This window comes from Pagrus major, chromosome 15 (assembly GCF_040436345.1).
Source record: "Pagrus major chromosome 15, Pma_NU_1.0".
Taxonomy (NCBI): Eukaryota; Metazoa; Chordata; class Actinopteri; order Spariformes; family Sparidae; genus Pagrus; species Pagrus major.
The window spans coordinates 13,101,277-13,119,828 of record NC_133229.1 but is presented as its reverse complement, the minus strand read 5'-3'; the positions used below and the strand labels follow the sequence as shown (position 1 = coordinate 13,119,828).

Here is an 18,552-nt window from a genome sequence, read left to right as displayed (position 1 = left end):
TATTGAAGTGTTATGGTGTCTGAGCTGTAGGCACATTCATAGGCATGTAAAGGAGATATTCTGTATTTTCACCGACAGATAGGGTCTAAGCAGGACAAGTTGACTCCATCTCACAGATCACTCCACTATCATCATCTTCTCTAATCGTCTTCCACCAACTTCTGATGTTAAATTGTCCTTTACAGTTATGCTTCAGAGAATGTGCTCTTCGTCATTCAGCAGGACACTTTAATTGCCTATCTTTACTGCTTTTTTCCTTAGACCTTAGTGCAGCAGAGCACAATATTTTAATTGACAGACTCGAGAAATGTGTGTGACTCATGTATTAACTTGGATTCAGTCATAATTTTTGTCAGCCTGGGTGTTTATGTGTCAGAGACTCCTGGTAATGAATATGGTATTCCTTAAGGTAGCATTCTCGGCCCAGTTTCGCTTTCATTATATACGCTCCCACATGGAAACATTTACAACCAACACCGTGTCAATTATCGTTATTGTGCTTATAAAACATTGTACATTGTACATCTCTCTTAGAGTCTGGTTAAATTTTAATTCCCTTTTAGCAAGGTCATTAAAACATCCTTTTTCATGTCTGCCAATATCGGACCTTTTTAAAACAGAGAGATGCTGAGAGTCTCGAATAAAACAACGAAATGGATAACATCACCCCTCTACCGGAGACACTGCACTGGCTGCCTATATCTTTTAGAATTTATTTTAAAGTTATTTTACTTGTTTATAAAGCTTTAAATGACCCAGCGTCTCCATACATCAGAGATTTTATTTCATTTTATGTTCCAACCAGATCACCAAAGTCCTTTACTGCTTTTCTCTTAAATCAAAATTCCTTGTGTGTCTCATAAAAACACCAGTGACTCTCACTGCCTGTTTTTATGTCCTAAACTGTTGATGCCGGATATCTTAAGTTTTAATCTGTGGTTTTTAAAATAGTTTTTATCCTTGTTGGTTGTTTAAGTTTTGCTATATTGAATTTAATGAATGATTTTAACATTTCATTTTTTAATCGTTGTAATCTTTGGTCTTGCAAAATTGTTTTTACATTCTTTGCACTTTGGGCTGCATGTTTGTATGACTGCTATATAAACTGAGCCAAGTTATTCTCTATCTGTATTTACTGCAGTTGCACTCAAGTATTTATCCCAATGTAGGACTAAAAATAATTTCCTTTGTATGTTTGGCACAGAAACTGCTCAGTGACTCTTTATTAGAAATAGAATTACTAGAAGTGGAAGTGCCTTATGCTTTATCAAGCCTAACTCTTGGCTCTTTTTCTAGTTGTTCCTGGTAGGCTTTTTAGTGCATTAAGAGATTCCCAAAAATGATTGTTGTAGTGCAGAACACAAAGGCAGTCACTGTGAATGATGGAGGTCTTCTGCAGGGCACCAGGGGCTCGTCAGTATTCCCAAGGCCAGTCCCCTCGCCATGTGACATCACATGCTTTCATGTGATACGCTGATCTGCTGCGAATCTGGAAAGCTTCCATTTGAAATTCCAATTTAATGGAATTTGTGTGCAGAACAGAAAATTCAGTCAGCAGTCGTGTGAGGAGGTATGCAGATAGAGGCAGCAGAGCTACAGTCATGCTTGGAGAAAACGCAAGATGGCTGGAAGGAAACTGTTTGGCCCAGTAACGTTTGGTAAGATCAGAACGACTACATGTATGTTACAGAGGCTAGTGTCAGAAGTCAGTGTTGTAGATGTTTCTGACCTAGCACGCCTCTTCCTATTGTGTCATAAGTAGGTTTGGATCTGAGCTGCAGTTTAAACAAAAGAAATTTAAATGTGTAAAAGTAAACACTCAGTTATTTGTCTAAAGGATTGTGAGCTGTGCAGTTGTGGTCGTCGTGCTCCGAGTGTGTCTTATATCGAGCAGCTCCATGTCAGTTACAAGAGGAACACGTGGTTATAAATACTAGCTTGGTGGCGCTCTCTGAGCACTCTTAGTAGAACAAGTCCCTTTTCTTACTGACATTCAAGCTACATGAGTCTAGATTTTAAGGTGTGACCATAACACGAATGTTGGTTTTGCTTATGAAGATTGACATTGTTGGAACAGCCTGGTTGTCTCGATTCCACCCCATTGTTAGCTTAGCTTTTAAAGGGAGGTGGCTTTTTTTCTTTTATCTCACTACCTTAGTTGGTATCCAGACATTACATTGAAATTGACAGAATGACTAATGTGATGAAAATGCAGATTTGTCACATTTGTACAATTACAGATAAAATCCCAAACAAACTCATGCATCATCATCACTAAACTGTCATTTTTGTAAACAGCTTTTTCTTTGCTTTTATTGCAATAATTCAAATTAGACATTTACACTGTCATCTCAACATGTTACTGAGCATAACTGAACATAAAAACTGAATAGACAAAACAAGTGATGTGGTCAATCTGTATCTGGTACTTTCAAATTCTTAATATGCATTCAAGTATCACAGCAGAAAAAGAGATACACTTTGAACCCAGTGGTTATCCTTAAAACAACTTCCATTACTTTGTGTTTCTACCTTACATAAATTTAATTTCACTGCCAGGGAGTGTCTCTGTTGAGACTTAAATTGGAGACATGCTAGAAACATGTGAGTTTGCCTAATTTTTCATTTACATTTACAGTCTTAAACAAAAAATCATGCAAAAATAATAATGAAAATCTGTTGGTTTGATTTGATTCTATAACCTTTATAATCTTTCTTTGATGTGTGTACAGATTGTGCCACAGCCTTATAATGGTTTGTCTCGTCTGTTGCAGCTCAGACATGAGTGGGGCCAGTAACACACTGGCGAGGGAGTTCCTTACTGATGTACATCAACTATGCAGTGCGGTCGCCCAGAGAGCAGAGGCACGGGAGGAAGATGAGGAGGAGAGTCACATGGTGGCACTGGGAGAGTACCTGGTCAGGGGAAGGGGCTTCCTGTTGCTCAGCACCCTGGACTCCATCATTGACCAGGTGAGGATGTTCAACTCCTTAGATAAAACAAAATGTATGTAAAAGTGTGCAGTTTCAGAAATCGAAAACAACATTTCAGCAACAGCTTTTGCTACAAATGTATGCAAATGCTAATATTGTAGTTAATTTAATAAAATTCACTTTAAGATAAAGGCCAGATTTAGTTTCAAATTTTGCTTCACATTTTTTAATTGATCTGTTACAGTATTTCATGCAGCTGTTCAATATCGGCATGACAAATGGAAATTTCTGCACATAAGCCTCTTCAACTCTGCTGCAACTAATCTCCTTTCATCAAAATGAAAGACAGAGTTTGCAGTAGAGATACAGTACAATGGAAACAGATGATAAAAGCAACAAGGATTAAGCAAACATCAGACAGACATCAGCTGGGAGATTACAGGGATATTTAATGAGCACAGTTCAATCAAACCCTATAAATTATGTAATGATTGGACGCTGTATAATCTCATGTACAAGATGGCATTCACCAGAACATACTGTATATTTTGAGTTTATGTTTATACTGAAGATGAATTATTTTTAAGAGATGAGAAATAAAGCGCCCCAGATACTGAACCCACTACAAGTCCAATTTTGTCTCGATTTGTTTAGCAGCTACTCTACATCTGTGTCTGGTGTTACTACAGCTTGCAGGGTGTTCATATCTGAAGAGGAAATTAGCTCTGCGGTGCCCACATGTTGTTTGGTTATCTGATTGATAGCAGAAAGTTGGTGTCCTCGCTCTGCGTCTGCTGCTCGCAAGACGTTGATGCTCATATGCAAATCCTTTTCGCACTTTCTTGACAACTGTATATTTGTTTGCATCTTGTAGTACTGACGTATTTTGTGTGTTGTATGATACAACATACAGGGTGTTGTATGATACAACATACACAAAATATGTCAGAACTACACTCTTTCAAAATGGATTTTACACATACGGTTTTGGACTTATATATATATATATATTATATATCTTATCTGTTAACTTGCACCAGGCTTTGACTATGTGTTTATCTGATCTGTGAGTGTTTTTGGTTTAAGTAACAATTTAAGAGATGCTCTGGTGAATTATTGGGCTTTCATGTGACAAGTTGAGGGCGGCACATGAGAAAGCAGTGTCAAACCAGGACAAAGTCAGTTTAATGTTTTATGGGCTTTGATGCTAAATCATGAAGTTGGCTTAAGAGAAAGTACAACAGTGACATCAGTGAATAAACAGGCTAAATACTCACAAATACCGTGTGCTACAGACAGTGTAGGGATAAACAGTGAATCCAGATATCAGAATATGGCCAAGTGCAATATCTAAATCACAGGAGTTGCAATTTTTTTGAAAGAGGTAAAACGTTTGACCACACATCATATTATAAATCAAGCTTTGTGGTGCTACAGAGATTCTCCTGATGTGAGGGGAAAATGTTTATTTGGTACAGGCCCATGCAGAAATCACATCAAAATCATTTAAATATTTTTTTTCTCAGTGAAAATGCAAAAATGACCATTCCCACTAAAAAAACCTACCGTAGCTTAAGAGTAATGTAGGAAACTTAGGCAACTCTGAGCAAGGAAGTGACATGAACTTTTATCTTAGTGAGGAGGCGTGGCTGACCCTGTTGCTAGGTGTGACACATTCTTTTTAAAGCTGTGATTGGTTGATCAAAAAAAAGCACTCTTGGTGATAATGGGCATAGAACTGGGAGTGAAGTCGATCGGCTTATCATATAATTTAGTCTCTATTAAGACACGGTGTATTTTTGAATATTATTTTATGTACTGAATATTTCTGTTAAATAAATTGTGAGTCGTACTTTAAAAGCTTACAACATGTTTCATAACACAGGCCTGCTTGCACAGTAGCCTCTTCACATGCTGATAGTTAACTAAAATTTCTGTATCAAGCTGGTAATTTTCGTAGGTCTACTTAATCTATATGAATAAGCGTAAAACCATTTTAAAGGGAGCGCACTAGTGAGGATTGTTATATGAAAAGGGGGACAATGTATGTGTTATAATCATTTGTGTGATCACTCTGCTAATGGGATAACTTTTTGGTTTTTTTTACATTTTTACAGATGCCAAATATGTGAGTGTTGTGATCACTTTAATTTCTGCTGTTATATCGTTGTTGCGTTCGTCAGAGATGTGAGCACACCTCTAATGAGATCCACCACAAAAGTTATCTGCACAGTCTAAACTGTAGTATTTAATTAATTTACTGTCATTCAGTATTTGGAGAATATTTCTCCTCCGTCTTTGTCCTTCCATCATTGTCACCTCTGCTTGAGAAACTCCCAAGGCTCTTAAAAGTCATCCAACGTTTTTCACCTTAGAAAATCTCTTAAGGGCTAAGATGCTTTATGATTACATTTTGTCTTTTCAAGGATCTAGTCTTTCTAGAAGAATTTGTAGAAAATGTCATAAAATAAAGTTTGCACAGTTAAAGATTTCCTTAGAATTTCTTCACTCTGAGCAACTCTTTGTAGTAGGAAGCTTAATGAATACAGCCCTAGGAGTTCATCAGCCATGGTTGCCTTTTGACATTAATTTGTTTTTGTTAGGGTCTGTAGGCTCTAAGGAGAAAGATGTGATCACTAACCTCGGTTAATTTAATGCCAAACAATCTTCAAAAGAAAAAGAAGCCACAAATGCATTACTGCATGAAATACTGTAATGTGATGAATGTGACCTTGTGTGTCAGCATCACTGTGACCTCATATTGTTCATATCCGTTCACAAACATTCATTATATTTTCTATGTCAATAAGAGCTTTTACTACAGAAATGTGATGCATTTATGTGGATCACAAGCTCCAGCTGTATGCGTCATCTGTGGCCTGGATGGAGTCAAGCCTTTAGTGACACTTCATAAACATTTATTTAATTGTGGTATATACAAAGTAGTGATTTGCGAAACACAGTTTAAAATCAGGAATCTTGTTTTTGAATTAAGTAGAACATTTATTTTGAGTTGGGTTTGTTCCACTGTGATGTTAAATACTCCCCCTCTGTGCCACTCAGTCTCTATCTGCCAGCTCTGACACTGTTTATATGACTCAGGTCCAGCTCAGTAAAATGTTCCTTATGTAATGATAGCAACACTCACACAGCATCAAATGAAATGGTTTATATCTGCACTTTTTCCTTTGGAAATGACAGCAAGGTTTTTTCAGCTGACCAAGTGTTAAATGTCAGGCTACTGTCGTCTCTGGGTACATCATCCACTGAATAATTCAAACGGCAAAGGCTGAGCTATAGCCAGAGAAAAAGCTGCATAATTTACAGTCAGAGGTGGTAAGAGTTGGAGATACTACACTACACTGCACATATAGATCAACCAAGCTGATAAATCTACTGATAATGGCCAATAAACAATATCCATGTACATGTTGACTGCGAATTGGAAGGGCTGCATGATACTGGAAAAAACTGACTTGGTGATATTTTGGTTTTCTGCGATATATAATTGTGTTTTGAAAGAATATAAGAATTTCCTCCAGATAACTTGAATAGCTCTTTTTGAAAAGAATGAATAATTCTACAGTGATTGTCAAGATTTTGTAGGGGAGTGCTTTTTATCAAACAACCTAAGCAGCTCTCATGTATCCAAGAACCCTTGATTTTAATTATATTAAGTAATATCAGGCAGACCTCTCTTGTAGATTAGGCACTGAAATGACTAATCTGAACCATGTGAGCTTTCCTTTTGAATCCAGCAGCAAAAAAGCTGTAGCATGTCGTGTTTGAGTTAATTGGCCTTACTTGACATTGCACATCCTGTGATGGGACCATTGTACCTGCGCACATTGCGATGTTGATGCTGAAACAACATCTTTTGCAGCCCCAGTAAGTAGTTAGAAATATCAGTACAGAGAGGGCAAACTAGGGTTGAGTTCATTTAGATCATTGAACAGTGTCACCATTACATAGCTTGACCACCAGAGAGCATTGACACGTTTATTTTTACACTGTAAAATGTCCTGCTCAGTATGTATTTTAACCAGATCAAGATTGTTTGTGTTTCTAAGTTAAAAACATTAATATACACGTGATGATATCAGATTTTTAAAAAACTCAAATACTGATGTGAATATAGTATTAACCTCACAAATCCAGTATTGGCCTGGCTGTAGTGAGAGACAGTCTAAAAAATGTAATTGAATAGAAGTAAAGGTATTTGTGAAAATAACCAGAGTAATAGCAAGAGAGTATCTATTGACAAGCTTACTTGATTAGTGAGTCATTCAATGAGAAACACATAAGTCAGCAGCCATTGGCTAAGCATAAACGCCACAAAAGTGACAGAAAAGTCTCATTCTCTTCTTTTTCTCCCTCCTCACTGTGTCCGAGATGGCCATTCAACAATTAACAGCGCTGCACAGAATTAGTAGAATCAAATATTTTACATTATGAGAAAAAGAAGAAGTAGCTAAACACAGTACTTGAAATGAATGAAATGAATGAACCATGGAGTGAAAATTAATTGCACAATGCAGTAATGAAAGATTGAATGCAGTGTGTATGATACAGTGACAATAAAATACTTTATGTTTTGACAGTTTTGTAAAATCAGCAAGTGGATCATTTTTAATTCACACATAAATGAGTAGGTTGATTGTTTTTAATTAACACATGAAGGAGTTGGTTCTCTCTCTGCTGTGAGGTATGTCCTGGATAGACATGAGATCCCCAGGGTCTTGGAAGTAAGGCTGTCATGTAGATGTGACATTGCTCCTGACACACTTACAGCGAAAACTGACTAATTAACTAAGCAGCTAGTTAACTAAATGCACACAAACAAATTGTTAGCTCGCGGGATGAGCATATTTTTGAAAAACAACTAAAATCAAAGTATCTAAATTGTCTTAATTGAAAGTAGTGAAACCCGCAGTGACATTTGCACTTATTTTGGACAAGAGTTTGTCTTGATGGGAGTGTCTGGTTGTGACATCAAAGTGTGACCCAAGGGAGAGAGGCAGGGACACTTTGTAGAAAGTGGTAGGTAACCTCAGTGCGTTTTATTGCACTCTCAGGAACTGACCTGCCGGGAGGAGCTGCTCACTTTGCTGCTGTCTCTGCTGCCACTGGTGTGGAAGATCCCTGTGCAGGAGGAAAAAGCCCCAGGTCAGTATTACACAGCAATACTCACTCTTTTACTTGTTTGTGTTAATATTGATGTTAACAGCTCATACATCACAAATCCCAGCTGTCATAGCGTGTGACTACTTCCTGGTTTGTAACTAATGATATCAATTTACATGCTTGATTTTATAAATTTAAAATATGTTGTGTATTACAGTTGTCTGTGATTTGCAAAGTGTACAGTAATATTGTGCAGACTGCATTTCATGGGCCTGAAATGTTCTCTAACTTTGTACATGTATATATGTGTCCCGTCTTCTATCCCTTATATAACTCTTTACCAACTATTAAGGTCAAGCAATGATTCAGCATTAGGTTTGGTGGTGTGAAGGCAGAGGAATGTGTGCACATCTCTTAGGCTCTAAATGGTGATGTTCTTATCAAGTGACTCATTTTTATTTTTTAAATGTAGTATTTACTTGCTTGACAATCTTTGTGTGAGATGGGTGATTCAGTTGTTAATCACTGTAGTCAATGTCTCCATTATTGTTGAATCTTACGAGCAGTCACACAACAGGAGAAGACTAGTTGTTGCAGAGGCCTATGACCTCAGGATGACACCGGTATTTAGTACAGGACTGTTGATCCTCTCTAACATGGACCCTAGACATATTTGCTTTAATTAATTCCTACTCACTGAGTGTGTTTTAATAAACAGATTGGCTGCTGACATGCAGCTGAGGTTTATGTTACGCATCATACTTTTTGGGAAATACAAAATTCCTAATTGCTGGACACAAAAAGATGTTAATTCTACATGACTTCAAAATACAAATCAGATTTGGTGTGCCTTAAAATAACAGTGTTTATTTATATTTGGTATTTAGGCCTTTATATACATCCACAAGGAAAGTGACAGATGTTTCTGTGTGTCAACAGATTTCACCCTGCCGTCCCTACTGGAGGTATTCCTTAGCCGGGAGGTGAAGGCTGCCCCTCTCAGAGCAGGACAAAAGGCTGCGGCAGATGAACAGAACTCGGGGAAGAGGTCCCGTGTTGGCAGCGGCACCTGGAAGTCTCGAAGGTCGCGCAGGACAGCGCAGAGATACTCTGTGAAGGATGCTAGGAAGTCCCAGGTTTCTACCTCAGATTCAGAAGCCAACCCCGAGGAAACAGCTGCCTCAGGCCCCGGTGCGAGGAGCCGGAGGTCGCACGGCTCCACCATCAGGGTGAGCTGTCAGCATCATCGGTCAGAAGCCTCACAGTTAACATCCACCGCCACCACCGCAGAAAACATGAGCGCACCGTACCCACACCCCCGAGCCCCTGGGTCCCAGATGATGGACACAGAAACGCTGACAGACCCAGCTGCAATATCAATTTTCAACCGCATGGAAAACTCGCCCTTTGACCTCTGCCATGTGTTGCTTTCACTGCTGGAGAAAGTTTGTAAGTTTGACATGAGCATCAACCACAACCCCGGCCTGGCAGTCAGTGTCGTACCTACTCTCACTGAGATCCTGACTGAGTTTGGAGATTGCTGTGGTCCAGGGGGAGGGGGTGGAACAGGAGCAGAGGAGCTCGCTGGAGGCTGGACGGAAGAACCCATCGCACTTGTGCAGAGGATGCTTCTACGCACCATCCTGCACCTGATGTCGGTGGATGTGAGTCAGAGTGAAACCCTCCCAGATAGCCTGAGACGCAGCCTGACAGACCTGCTGCGAGCCACCCTCAAAATCCGGAGCTGCTTGGACAGACAGACTAACCCTTTTGCTCCTCGGCCTAAGAAGACCTTGCAGGAGGTCCAGGATGACTTTTCATTCTCCCGCTATCGCCACAGGGCGCTGCTGCTGCCAGAGCTTCTAGAGGGAGTCCTACAAGTGCTGCTGGGCTGCCTACAGGCTTCCACACCCAACCCCTTTTTCTTTAGCCAGGCACTGGAGCTCATCCATGAATTTGTCCAGCACCGCGGCCTGGACCTGTTCGAAGCCACAGTGCTGCGGCTGGAGGGACTCAGCAGAGCCAGGGACTCTGAAGTAGTAGGTGAGGCTTCAGAGAGGCTACGAGGTCTCATTGCAGGCGTCTTCAAGATCATCAGTGCTGTCAAGAAGGCAAAATCAGAGCAGCTGCATCAATCCGTGTGTGCCCGACGCCGCCACCGCCGCTGTGAATATTCCCACTTCCTGCATCACCACAGAGACCTGTCAGGTTTGCCCGTCTCTGCTTTCAAGCAGGCTGCAAGGCGCAACCCCTTTGAAGAGGACGGAGAAGGCAAGGAAGGGATGGAGGGTGACGCAGTGCGTTACCCCGAGCGCTGCTGCTGCCTGGCTGCCTGTGCTCACCAATGTCTACGATTGCTGCAGAGACTCTCCCCCAGTGGCCCAGCTGTGTTGCAGGTACTGGCTGGGGTGCAGGCTGTTGGAATCTGTTGTTGTATGGACCCCCGCTCAGTCGTAGGACCCCTGCTGCATGCCTTCCAAGCTCCAGGTCTGCGTAGCTACCAGTCTCATGTTCTCAGCGTCCTGGGCAGACTGATCCTAGACCAACTAGGTGGGGGGCAGCCCTCAGAGAAAGCCAAGCTGGCCTCCTGTAACATCTGCACTCTGGACAGCAGCCAGCTGCCAGGCCTGGAGGAGACTCTGCAGCACGGGGATCATTCAGCCATTTCTACCAGCCTGTGCTACCGCTCCCAAGGTATCCTGCCAAGTGGAGGGGGGGCAGAAGACATGTTGTGGAAGTGGGATGCTCTGGAGGCCTACCAAGAGCTAGTGTTTGGTGAGGACTGGCAGCTGAGCCAGCAGGTAGCTGGCCATGTGTGCCACCTGACCCTGCGGGGGAATGCTATAGTGCAGTGGCAGCTCTACACACACATCTTCAACCCTGTGCTGCAGAGAGGGGTAGAGCTGGCCCACCATGCCCAGCAGCTGGGCGTTTCCACTGTCTGTACTCAGGTCTGCAGCTATCACACACGGTGCCTGCCTGTGGAGGTCCTACTCATTTACCTACAAACGGTACCTGCCCTTCTCAAATCAAGGTGAGCAGTTTTACATTATTTAATAATGTATTTGTTCTTCATCATCCATCTTTAGTTTGACAGCATCAGGGTTCTGCCAAAGATGGGTTTTAAATTTTTAATGTTTTAGGCAGAAAAACGTGTATCTGCAAGCTGTTCTTGGGTTAATTAAATGTGCAGAAGCATCAATAATCTGTGTTTAGACTAATCCCTCGTCACATTAAAGCGGTGTTTTTCCTGGGAGCCCCCTGCCCTGCAATGTTTCAGATGTTGCCCTGCCCCAGCACACCTGATTCAAATGAATGGGTCGTTATCCGGTTTCAGCAGAGTTTGATGACAAGCTGATCGTTCAAATTAGGTGTGTTGGAGCAGGTAAACATCTAAAACATGCAGGGCAGGGGGCTCCCAAGAAAAGGATAGAAAAACAGCACATGTGGTGCAGGTGGTTGTTTTGGAAAACATTTAAGCAAAGTTCTCACTCAAGGAATGGATTCTGCTCCTTTTATACTATCTCACAAAGCAAATATAATCAGCCAGGTCAAAGCTGGACACCTAATCCACTTGGGCATTGTTTGTCATTAGATACGTCTCTCCAGGTCATTGCTAATTGATGCTAATCCATTATTTATTAAAGCTTTGTAGACTGAATGAGAGATGGAAGATTATTGACTGGTTATGTAACACTGTTACGTGTAGATTAGTCTGGCTAAAGCAGGTGCTTCTGGTCTTTGTCCCGATAAATTTAACACAATTGTGCTGAAATTGAACAGTTAAAATCCTGTATGAATCAGGTTTAGTTTTGCTTTTAATATTATCACTGAAAATTGTGTTCTCAGCTTTGAGACACTCTCACAGATAAAGCGTGTGGATGTGCCTGTCCATGTGTTAACCCTGGCGACCTGTCTAGGTTGTATACCAGCTCCTGTCTGATACATGCTGCGATAGGTTGAATCCCCTTGTGACCCTTAACAGGATCAGTGGGTATAGAAAATGGATGGCTGGATGCTTTGAGACAGTCTGTCAGCGGTGGGGCTGATAGGTTTTCTTATTAACATTCAGAGTATGGTGTTCTGCTGTCTGCAGGTTTGACTGGCATTCAAAGTCTTTACAGCTGCGATGTCATCTGAGCTCCTCAAAAGACACTTGAGACTATATTTAGGTCCTTATGATTATGTAAAAGGCATCATTACACAAGTCTTCTATTTGGATGAATCTCACTTCTGGGAGTGGTGTTCTACCCTTAGTTAACATCAAAATTTTGTTTTTATTTTTCTAAACTATGTACCTTCAGTGCATTTTTGTTTAAACACCAAGCTAATGATGATTCGTGGATATTTGTTATTTACATACATGAGGAACCTCATTCATATAACTCGTTGCACAAGGGATGCACATTAAATACATGTTTTGTTCATGATTTATTTGTTAATGATAAACAAATAATCAATACTTCATTTCATTGATGCACACCAAAGGCAAGAGCCAATACTCTTTCTTGATTTCAGGCTTTCAAAAACAGGCTTTCACCCACACTGACCGCACATCAGCAATAAACAACAATTCGAGTTGTAGCCCTTTAATGCTGCTAACAAAACAAAATTGATATAAATGGATGAATACGCAATAACCATATGGCCACGTAATTATCTTGTGTCATGCCTCATCATTCTTTGTTGTTCAAAACAGCTCTAAGAATTCCACTTTATGCGTGCAACTCAAATGTAACACACAACTGTTAATATGAGTTTAAAATAAACATTTTTCAGTATGTCTGGCAACCAAAGTGCGGTAATTACTGCACAGTAAGATCAAAATGATGAATTGTAGGAGGATGCTTAGTAAATTACTGCTTCTGAACAGGGCGAGACTAACCATCATGCATATACTGTATGTGGTCAATCTCACCAGGTTAGACTATACGGCTCCATCTGGTGGGCCAATTACATAAATGAGGGTTATTGGGTTTTTTTTTCTAATTTCGGTACAAAAATGAAACCCAAAAGAAATGTATAGTTTATATTGTTAAGCTTGATTGACATGGATGTAAATGAAGAGTAATTAATCAATTCTATACGTTCATAAGTTGTATCTATTTATTATTGTATCTAAGTATGTATGGATTATTTAAATAACTTCCACAGAATACCCAAAGTGAAATAATCACTGAAGTAAAAGTTAACTAAAAAATTAAAGGGATCATTAATCCCCATTTTTCCACCTCAGCCTTCTCTCAAACTGTTGAAATTACACCCTATTCGCATGAGACTAGTATAACCAGGGGACTTCCAGAAATGTGTAATAATTGAGAATGAAGTCTGTGATCTTAATTTGTGAAGTAAAATTGCCACGGCATATTACTTATCATATTTCATCAAGCACAGTGGTCCCGTGATAATATAAGTCCCGAGTGAATCGGCATGTCTGAGATTTGGGGTTGTATTTGTTTGTAAACATCTGTTTTCAGTTGTCAGGCAGCTAAACAAGCAAGAAATTTGATTGAGGCTTGTAATATGTTGAACAGCAGTCAACAGCTGTGCCGTGAGATCGGTTATATTGACGTTTAAAAGTGATGCCAGAGAGGATGAGGAGCAACAGAAGGTTTTCATATTCAAGTATAGCCACAAAGCATCTGTTACTTGATCTAAATGAGCTGCAAATCTATATTTATGCTTTTAACATGTGCATAAACTGGGCAAATCTACTCTAAACTATAATAATGTTGCTGCTGAAAAATATATACTTGAAAATCACCTCTGAAAGTTGATGTTACACAGAGCTTTGATATCATATCCAGGAGATAATGTCAGGAAATGCAAGTAAAATACAGACCTGCACTACAGGAACACAAATATGGGGTGGTAATTTCTAAATCACGAGGTCCCCTGGTAAAACCATCTGAATAGGGCTTAAGTCGGCTTTCGTCTGCTTCAAAATGTCTCCAATCAGCACATTCAGCATAATCAAAGTGTTATTTAGCCAGATTATCTCTGGAGGCAAATATTGACTTGCAGCCGTAGTGTATTCATTGGCTGAGAAACATTTACACAAACTGAAAATGTAGATTGCATGCCTCCTGCCGCCACAATGTGAATTCTGGTAGTTTGGGCGACGGCTCAGACAGTTATACTAAAGTGATCCGATCCTTTACCTAAATGGATCAACTAATGCTACGGAAGTGATTTTACATTTGCTTTCATACAGTGAACACGTTGATTTAAAACCTGGTAACAGAAAAAGTTGTTGCTGCAAGATACAGCTAAAAGACATCGTCTTCATCATCTTGTTCTGCTTCTCTTGCTTTCTGCATAACAGAACTCCACATTTTTCAGGCGAGAGTATAAAATATTCAGGGCAAAGCTAATGAATAGTTATCCTGATGGACTTGCACACCACTAATGAAAAGAGGAAATGTTCTGAAAAAGCAGAATTAATCAACTCCACATTCATTTAATGGATTGCTGGGGAAAGGTTTGAATTGGTAAAAAATCAGCAAGTTTCTAATCTCTTAATATATCTATTTCATGCTCTGATCTAAAAGCCTCATCTGAACATCTGTTTCAGTTCCTTAACGTACTTGGTAGACAATCCCACGCTGAGTGTTTTTATTCTAGTCAGTGTGTAATGGCACCACGCCTCAGGAGAGTGTTGTTTTCTCTTGCCAAATGTTGATTTAACCTTCACTCAGAGGTGACGCATTATACTTTTAAGGTAATTTACCCTGCATTATAATAGCCTAATTTATTATTTATCACAGCTTCAACAGTGTGTGTAAGCCAGTCGTAAACAAATTTAAAAGGGTAAAATGGCAGCTTTGTTGTGACGAATAACGTAGGATTCACATTTGAATAACTTTGACACAATGTGACAGAAATGTATCTTTGAGTATGAAAAAAAAACAAACAAAACACACGAGATAACGAAGCAACTGCATTATAGTAAGTAGGAAAGTGTGTTTATGTGCAATGTCAGTGTCCTTCACAGTTAATTTATCATGTTAATAGAAGTTGACTAATTTATTTAAAGGCGTTGTTGTGCCCCGGGGGAAATCATAACTGCTGCCTGTTGGGAGGAAATGAAATAAGTAATGGAAGGAGTGTGACTGTGTGAAAGAAGTGGCTTTTCTTCTGATTGACTAGTTGTAGAGTTTGTTAGATGACACTGAGTGGTGCCCTTTATTTTGATTGTGAGGTGAGTTTAAATGTGTGCAGTTCAGCTACCCTTAATCCTTTTCGTGGCCAATGAGACGCACATTTATAGCTTTATTCCTCCTTTTATGACCCTTATTTAATTATTATTTTCTTATTGTGTTGCTATTATAATATTGTAATTAGCAGGATTAAAATTATACATGTGAAGTTGTTTTATCTTTTATTGATACATTAATTTACCTGATTAAATAAAGGTTATAACATTAAAAAGCTGAATGGCATAGTGCATTAAAATATTAAAAAAAAATTGAGTCCAGCTTATCGTCCATATTTATATTAATCATGTAATGTTGTGACAAGATACAAGGTGCAAGGTTGATTTATTTATCATTCCATAACACAGGACTGTACAAGGAAATTCAAGTTGTAGTCCTTTAATGCTGCTAACAAAACAAAAACGGATGAATACATAATAACCATATGGCCATGAAATTATCTTGTGTAATGTCTCATCATTCTTTGTTGTTCAAAACTGCTCGAAGAATTCCACTTTTAAACACATTGGATTAGTTTTATCACAGTTGTATGCCTTTTTTAAAACTCCAGGTGGCAGCACACAAAGTAAATAAAACAGTTGTAACTCAAATGTGACATACAACTGTTAATATGAGTTTAAAAATACATTTTTTTCAGTATGCCTGGCTACCAAAATGCAGTAATTACTGCACAGAAAGATGCATTTTGTGTCCATTTTGTGATCTCTTTGCTTACTTTCTAATATTTTCTCTTCCAGGGTGATCAGAGACCTTTTCGTCAGCTGTAATGGCCTCAATCAGGTTACCGAGCTTGTCTACCTGGACCAGACCCGCTCTTTGGCGCTGAAGGTGTTTGAGACTCTGATAATAGGCACTGGGCACCAGCAGGCTGACGGGGTGCTTCAGGAGCTCGAGAGCGCTGATGCTGAAGAAAGGGAGGCTATCCTGGGCCTGGCTGAGGAACTTGGCTCCCGAGGGGCTGGAGAGGGCCCGCAGAGCCTTAGCAAGTTTTACGAAGGCCTAAAGGACGCGTATCCACGCCATAAGAGCCGAAGCGGGCAGGGCCGTGGACCAGGACGCAGCAGAGCAGAGACCCACCTTCATGTTATTAACCTCTTTTTGTGTGTGGCCTTCCTCTGTGTCAGCAAAGAGGCTGATTCTGACCGGGACTCAGCCAATGACTCTGAGGACACTTCAGGGTACGACAGTACTGCCAGTGAACCTCTTGGCGGCCGACTGCCTTACCTGTCCCCAGACAGCGTGGCTTTACCCTCCAAAGAGCAGGTGCGACGTGCTGCAGATGTCTGGTCAGTGTGTCGGTGGATCTATCTGGCCAGCCCCTTGTTTCAGAGGCAGTTCTTCAGGCTGGGCGGACTGGATGTCTGCTTGCGCCTCATGGCCATGGTTATTCAGAAGCTTTCCTGTAAGACCAAGGATGGGAAGGCAAAGAAGAAGAGGGATGGAAAGGGCAAAGGTAGCCCCGAGTCCACAGCCCCGGCTGCCTCGCCAGGACTGGATGATACAACTCATGATTCTCCTGACACACTCTGCAGCAGCTCAGCTGAGGGGAAGACCAAAGATCCAGCAAAGAAGCTGGAGGAAGAGTGGCAACTACAAAGTATTCGTCTCCTTGAGGCCCTGCTGGCTATTTGTCTACACAGTGCTAACTCAGCCCTGCAGAGGACAGAGCCTGAGCTCTCTTATCAGGTATGTAGCTTAACATCATATCGATCTGCTAATCCCTGACCACATCAAACTTCTACCCCAGCTTCAATTAAACTGTTGTGTCTCCTCTCGTCTGTAGCTCCAGTCAGTGGAAGAGACCCTGTTTGAGGTGAGAGACCAGCTCTCTCGCTCAGGTGTGGTGAACTCTGACCTCGCTGTTCCTCTGTTTGACTCTCTCCTGAGAGTGGCCTTGGCAGAGGTGTCGTCCAGTCCTGATCCCCCTGAGGAGAAGACAGACAGGGTGAGTCCTGCCTTGGGAGACACTGTGAGTGAAGTTACTGCACCTTTTATATTTTCAAGTTTATTGAGCTACTCGTGTATCAAGAAGTGAGTTCATGTTAGAGTCAGTCTGGCATCAGACACTTGATTCCTCTGCAGCTACAGCAGGTGCTATCCGTGCTCATCACGGTATTAAGCTCTTGGCAAAATCTTCCTCTCCTAATCTTCATCTGTTCTGCTGGACAACCTCCACTCAATAAATTGAAGTTTTTCTTAGAATTAGTTCTTATTAAGACTAAATGTTTTTGTTTGCGCCTTATGTGCAAATCCTCCTCTCATACTAACAACTACTCAGTCATTTCTGCCTGCTACCCAGCATACACTATAGTTACCCACGAAGTGAACGCTGTGACAAATTCATTTGCTATTGTTTAAAATCAGTAGCTAGGGGCAACGTGATGACCAATGGGTTTGAGGTGCTGACCGTAAAAATGTGTTGCATGTCATTCACCTGTCTTTCCCCCAATAATTATGTGCCCAGAAATAGAAACTAATTGCAATGAAGCAAGGAACAAAGTGTTATATTTGTTGTTTATAATTAGTTTCACTGAAAAAAGTTCTCATTACTAGTTTCAACAAGGTGGCAAACGGGCAAACGCTTCAGAAGGTATCAGGCAGGGGTGAGAAATAGCGAGTGTCAAGAGAGATCACACAATTTTTAACAAGCCTATGTGACCAGAAAATACTCCAACTTGTTGTGTGCTCCCCAATGATTTTAAATTATCTTCCACCATGCCCACTGAGCTGCTGTCAAAGCGACAATTATGGCCCAGACTACCGACAAATACAGGCGTTAGCCAATCAGAAAAAAAAAAAAAAATGAAATTGTGTTCAGTCACCACATACTGCATGTTTGGCTGAACACCATGGCCAAATATAAACACCAGTGGTGTTTATTTAGACAGCAACCCTACAATGAAAGGAAGACCATTTTCCAGCCAAGCGTCATCAGGCATCAGGGAGGTTGCATGTAGCCGCTCACACTATGTTGCTAAGCAGCCGTTATCTGCCTGATGTACAACAAAACAGCGGCCGTAAATAATGACAGCCCTTGTTTAGACTAAGCAGTGGGTGCAAACATGAGCAAGCAGGGCCTCATTTTGAAACCGCAACAGCTCACTTTGTTTTAAAGATTTTTACTTGTTAAACATTCAACAAGGAGTGTTTGCTAGAAACATCTGGCAGGCAAAATTGAACCATGACCAGTGTTGGTCCACAGCCCCAACTTTGGGCAGCCTTGCCCTATATGGTTAGGAGAAGAACAAAATAAACAATGTGCAAAAGGTAATTTTCT

The 18,552-nt window shown here is 40.7% G+C and overlaps 1 protein-coding gene across 9 annotated transcripts in view; it reads left to right on the top strand.

Annotated features, from left to right (window-relative positions):
• Positions 1 to 18,552, top strand: part of lyst (lysosomal trafficking regulator) — a 68,588-nt gene that overhangs the window by 16,726 nt on the left and 33,310 nt on the right. For 6 of the 9 annotated variants that reach the window (XM_073481387.1, XM_073481391.1, XM_073481393.1 and 3 more), the window contains exons 4-8: positions 2,775 to 2,973; positions 8,010 to 8,100; positions 8,998 to 11,092; positions 16,013 to 16,961; positions 17,059 to 17,244. In XM_073481387.1, coding sequence (XP_073337488.1) covers positions 2,775 to 2,973; positions 8,010 to 8,100; positions 8,998 to 11,092; positions 16,013 to 16,961; positions 17,059 to 17,244 — 3,520 coding nt within the window. The remainder of the gene's footprint in view (positions 1 to 2,774; positions 2,974 to 8,009; positions 8,101 to 8,997; positions 11,093 to 16,012; positions 16,962 to 17,058; positions 17,245 to 18,552) is intronic. The other 3 variants (XM_073481389.1, XM_073481392.1, XM_073481388.1) reach the window with 1 other exon arrangement.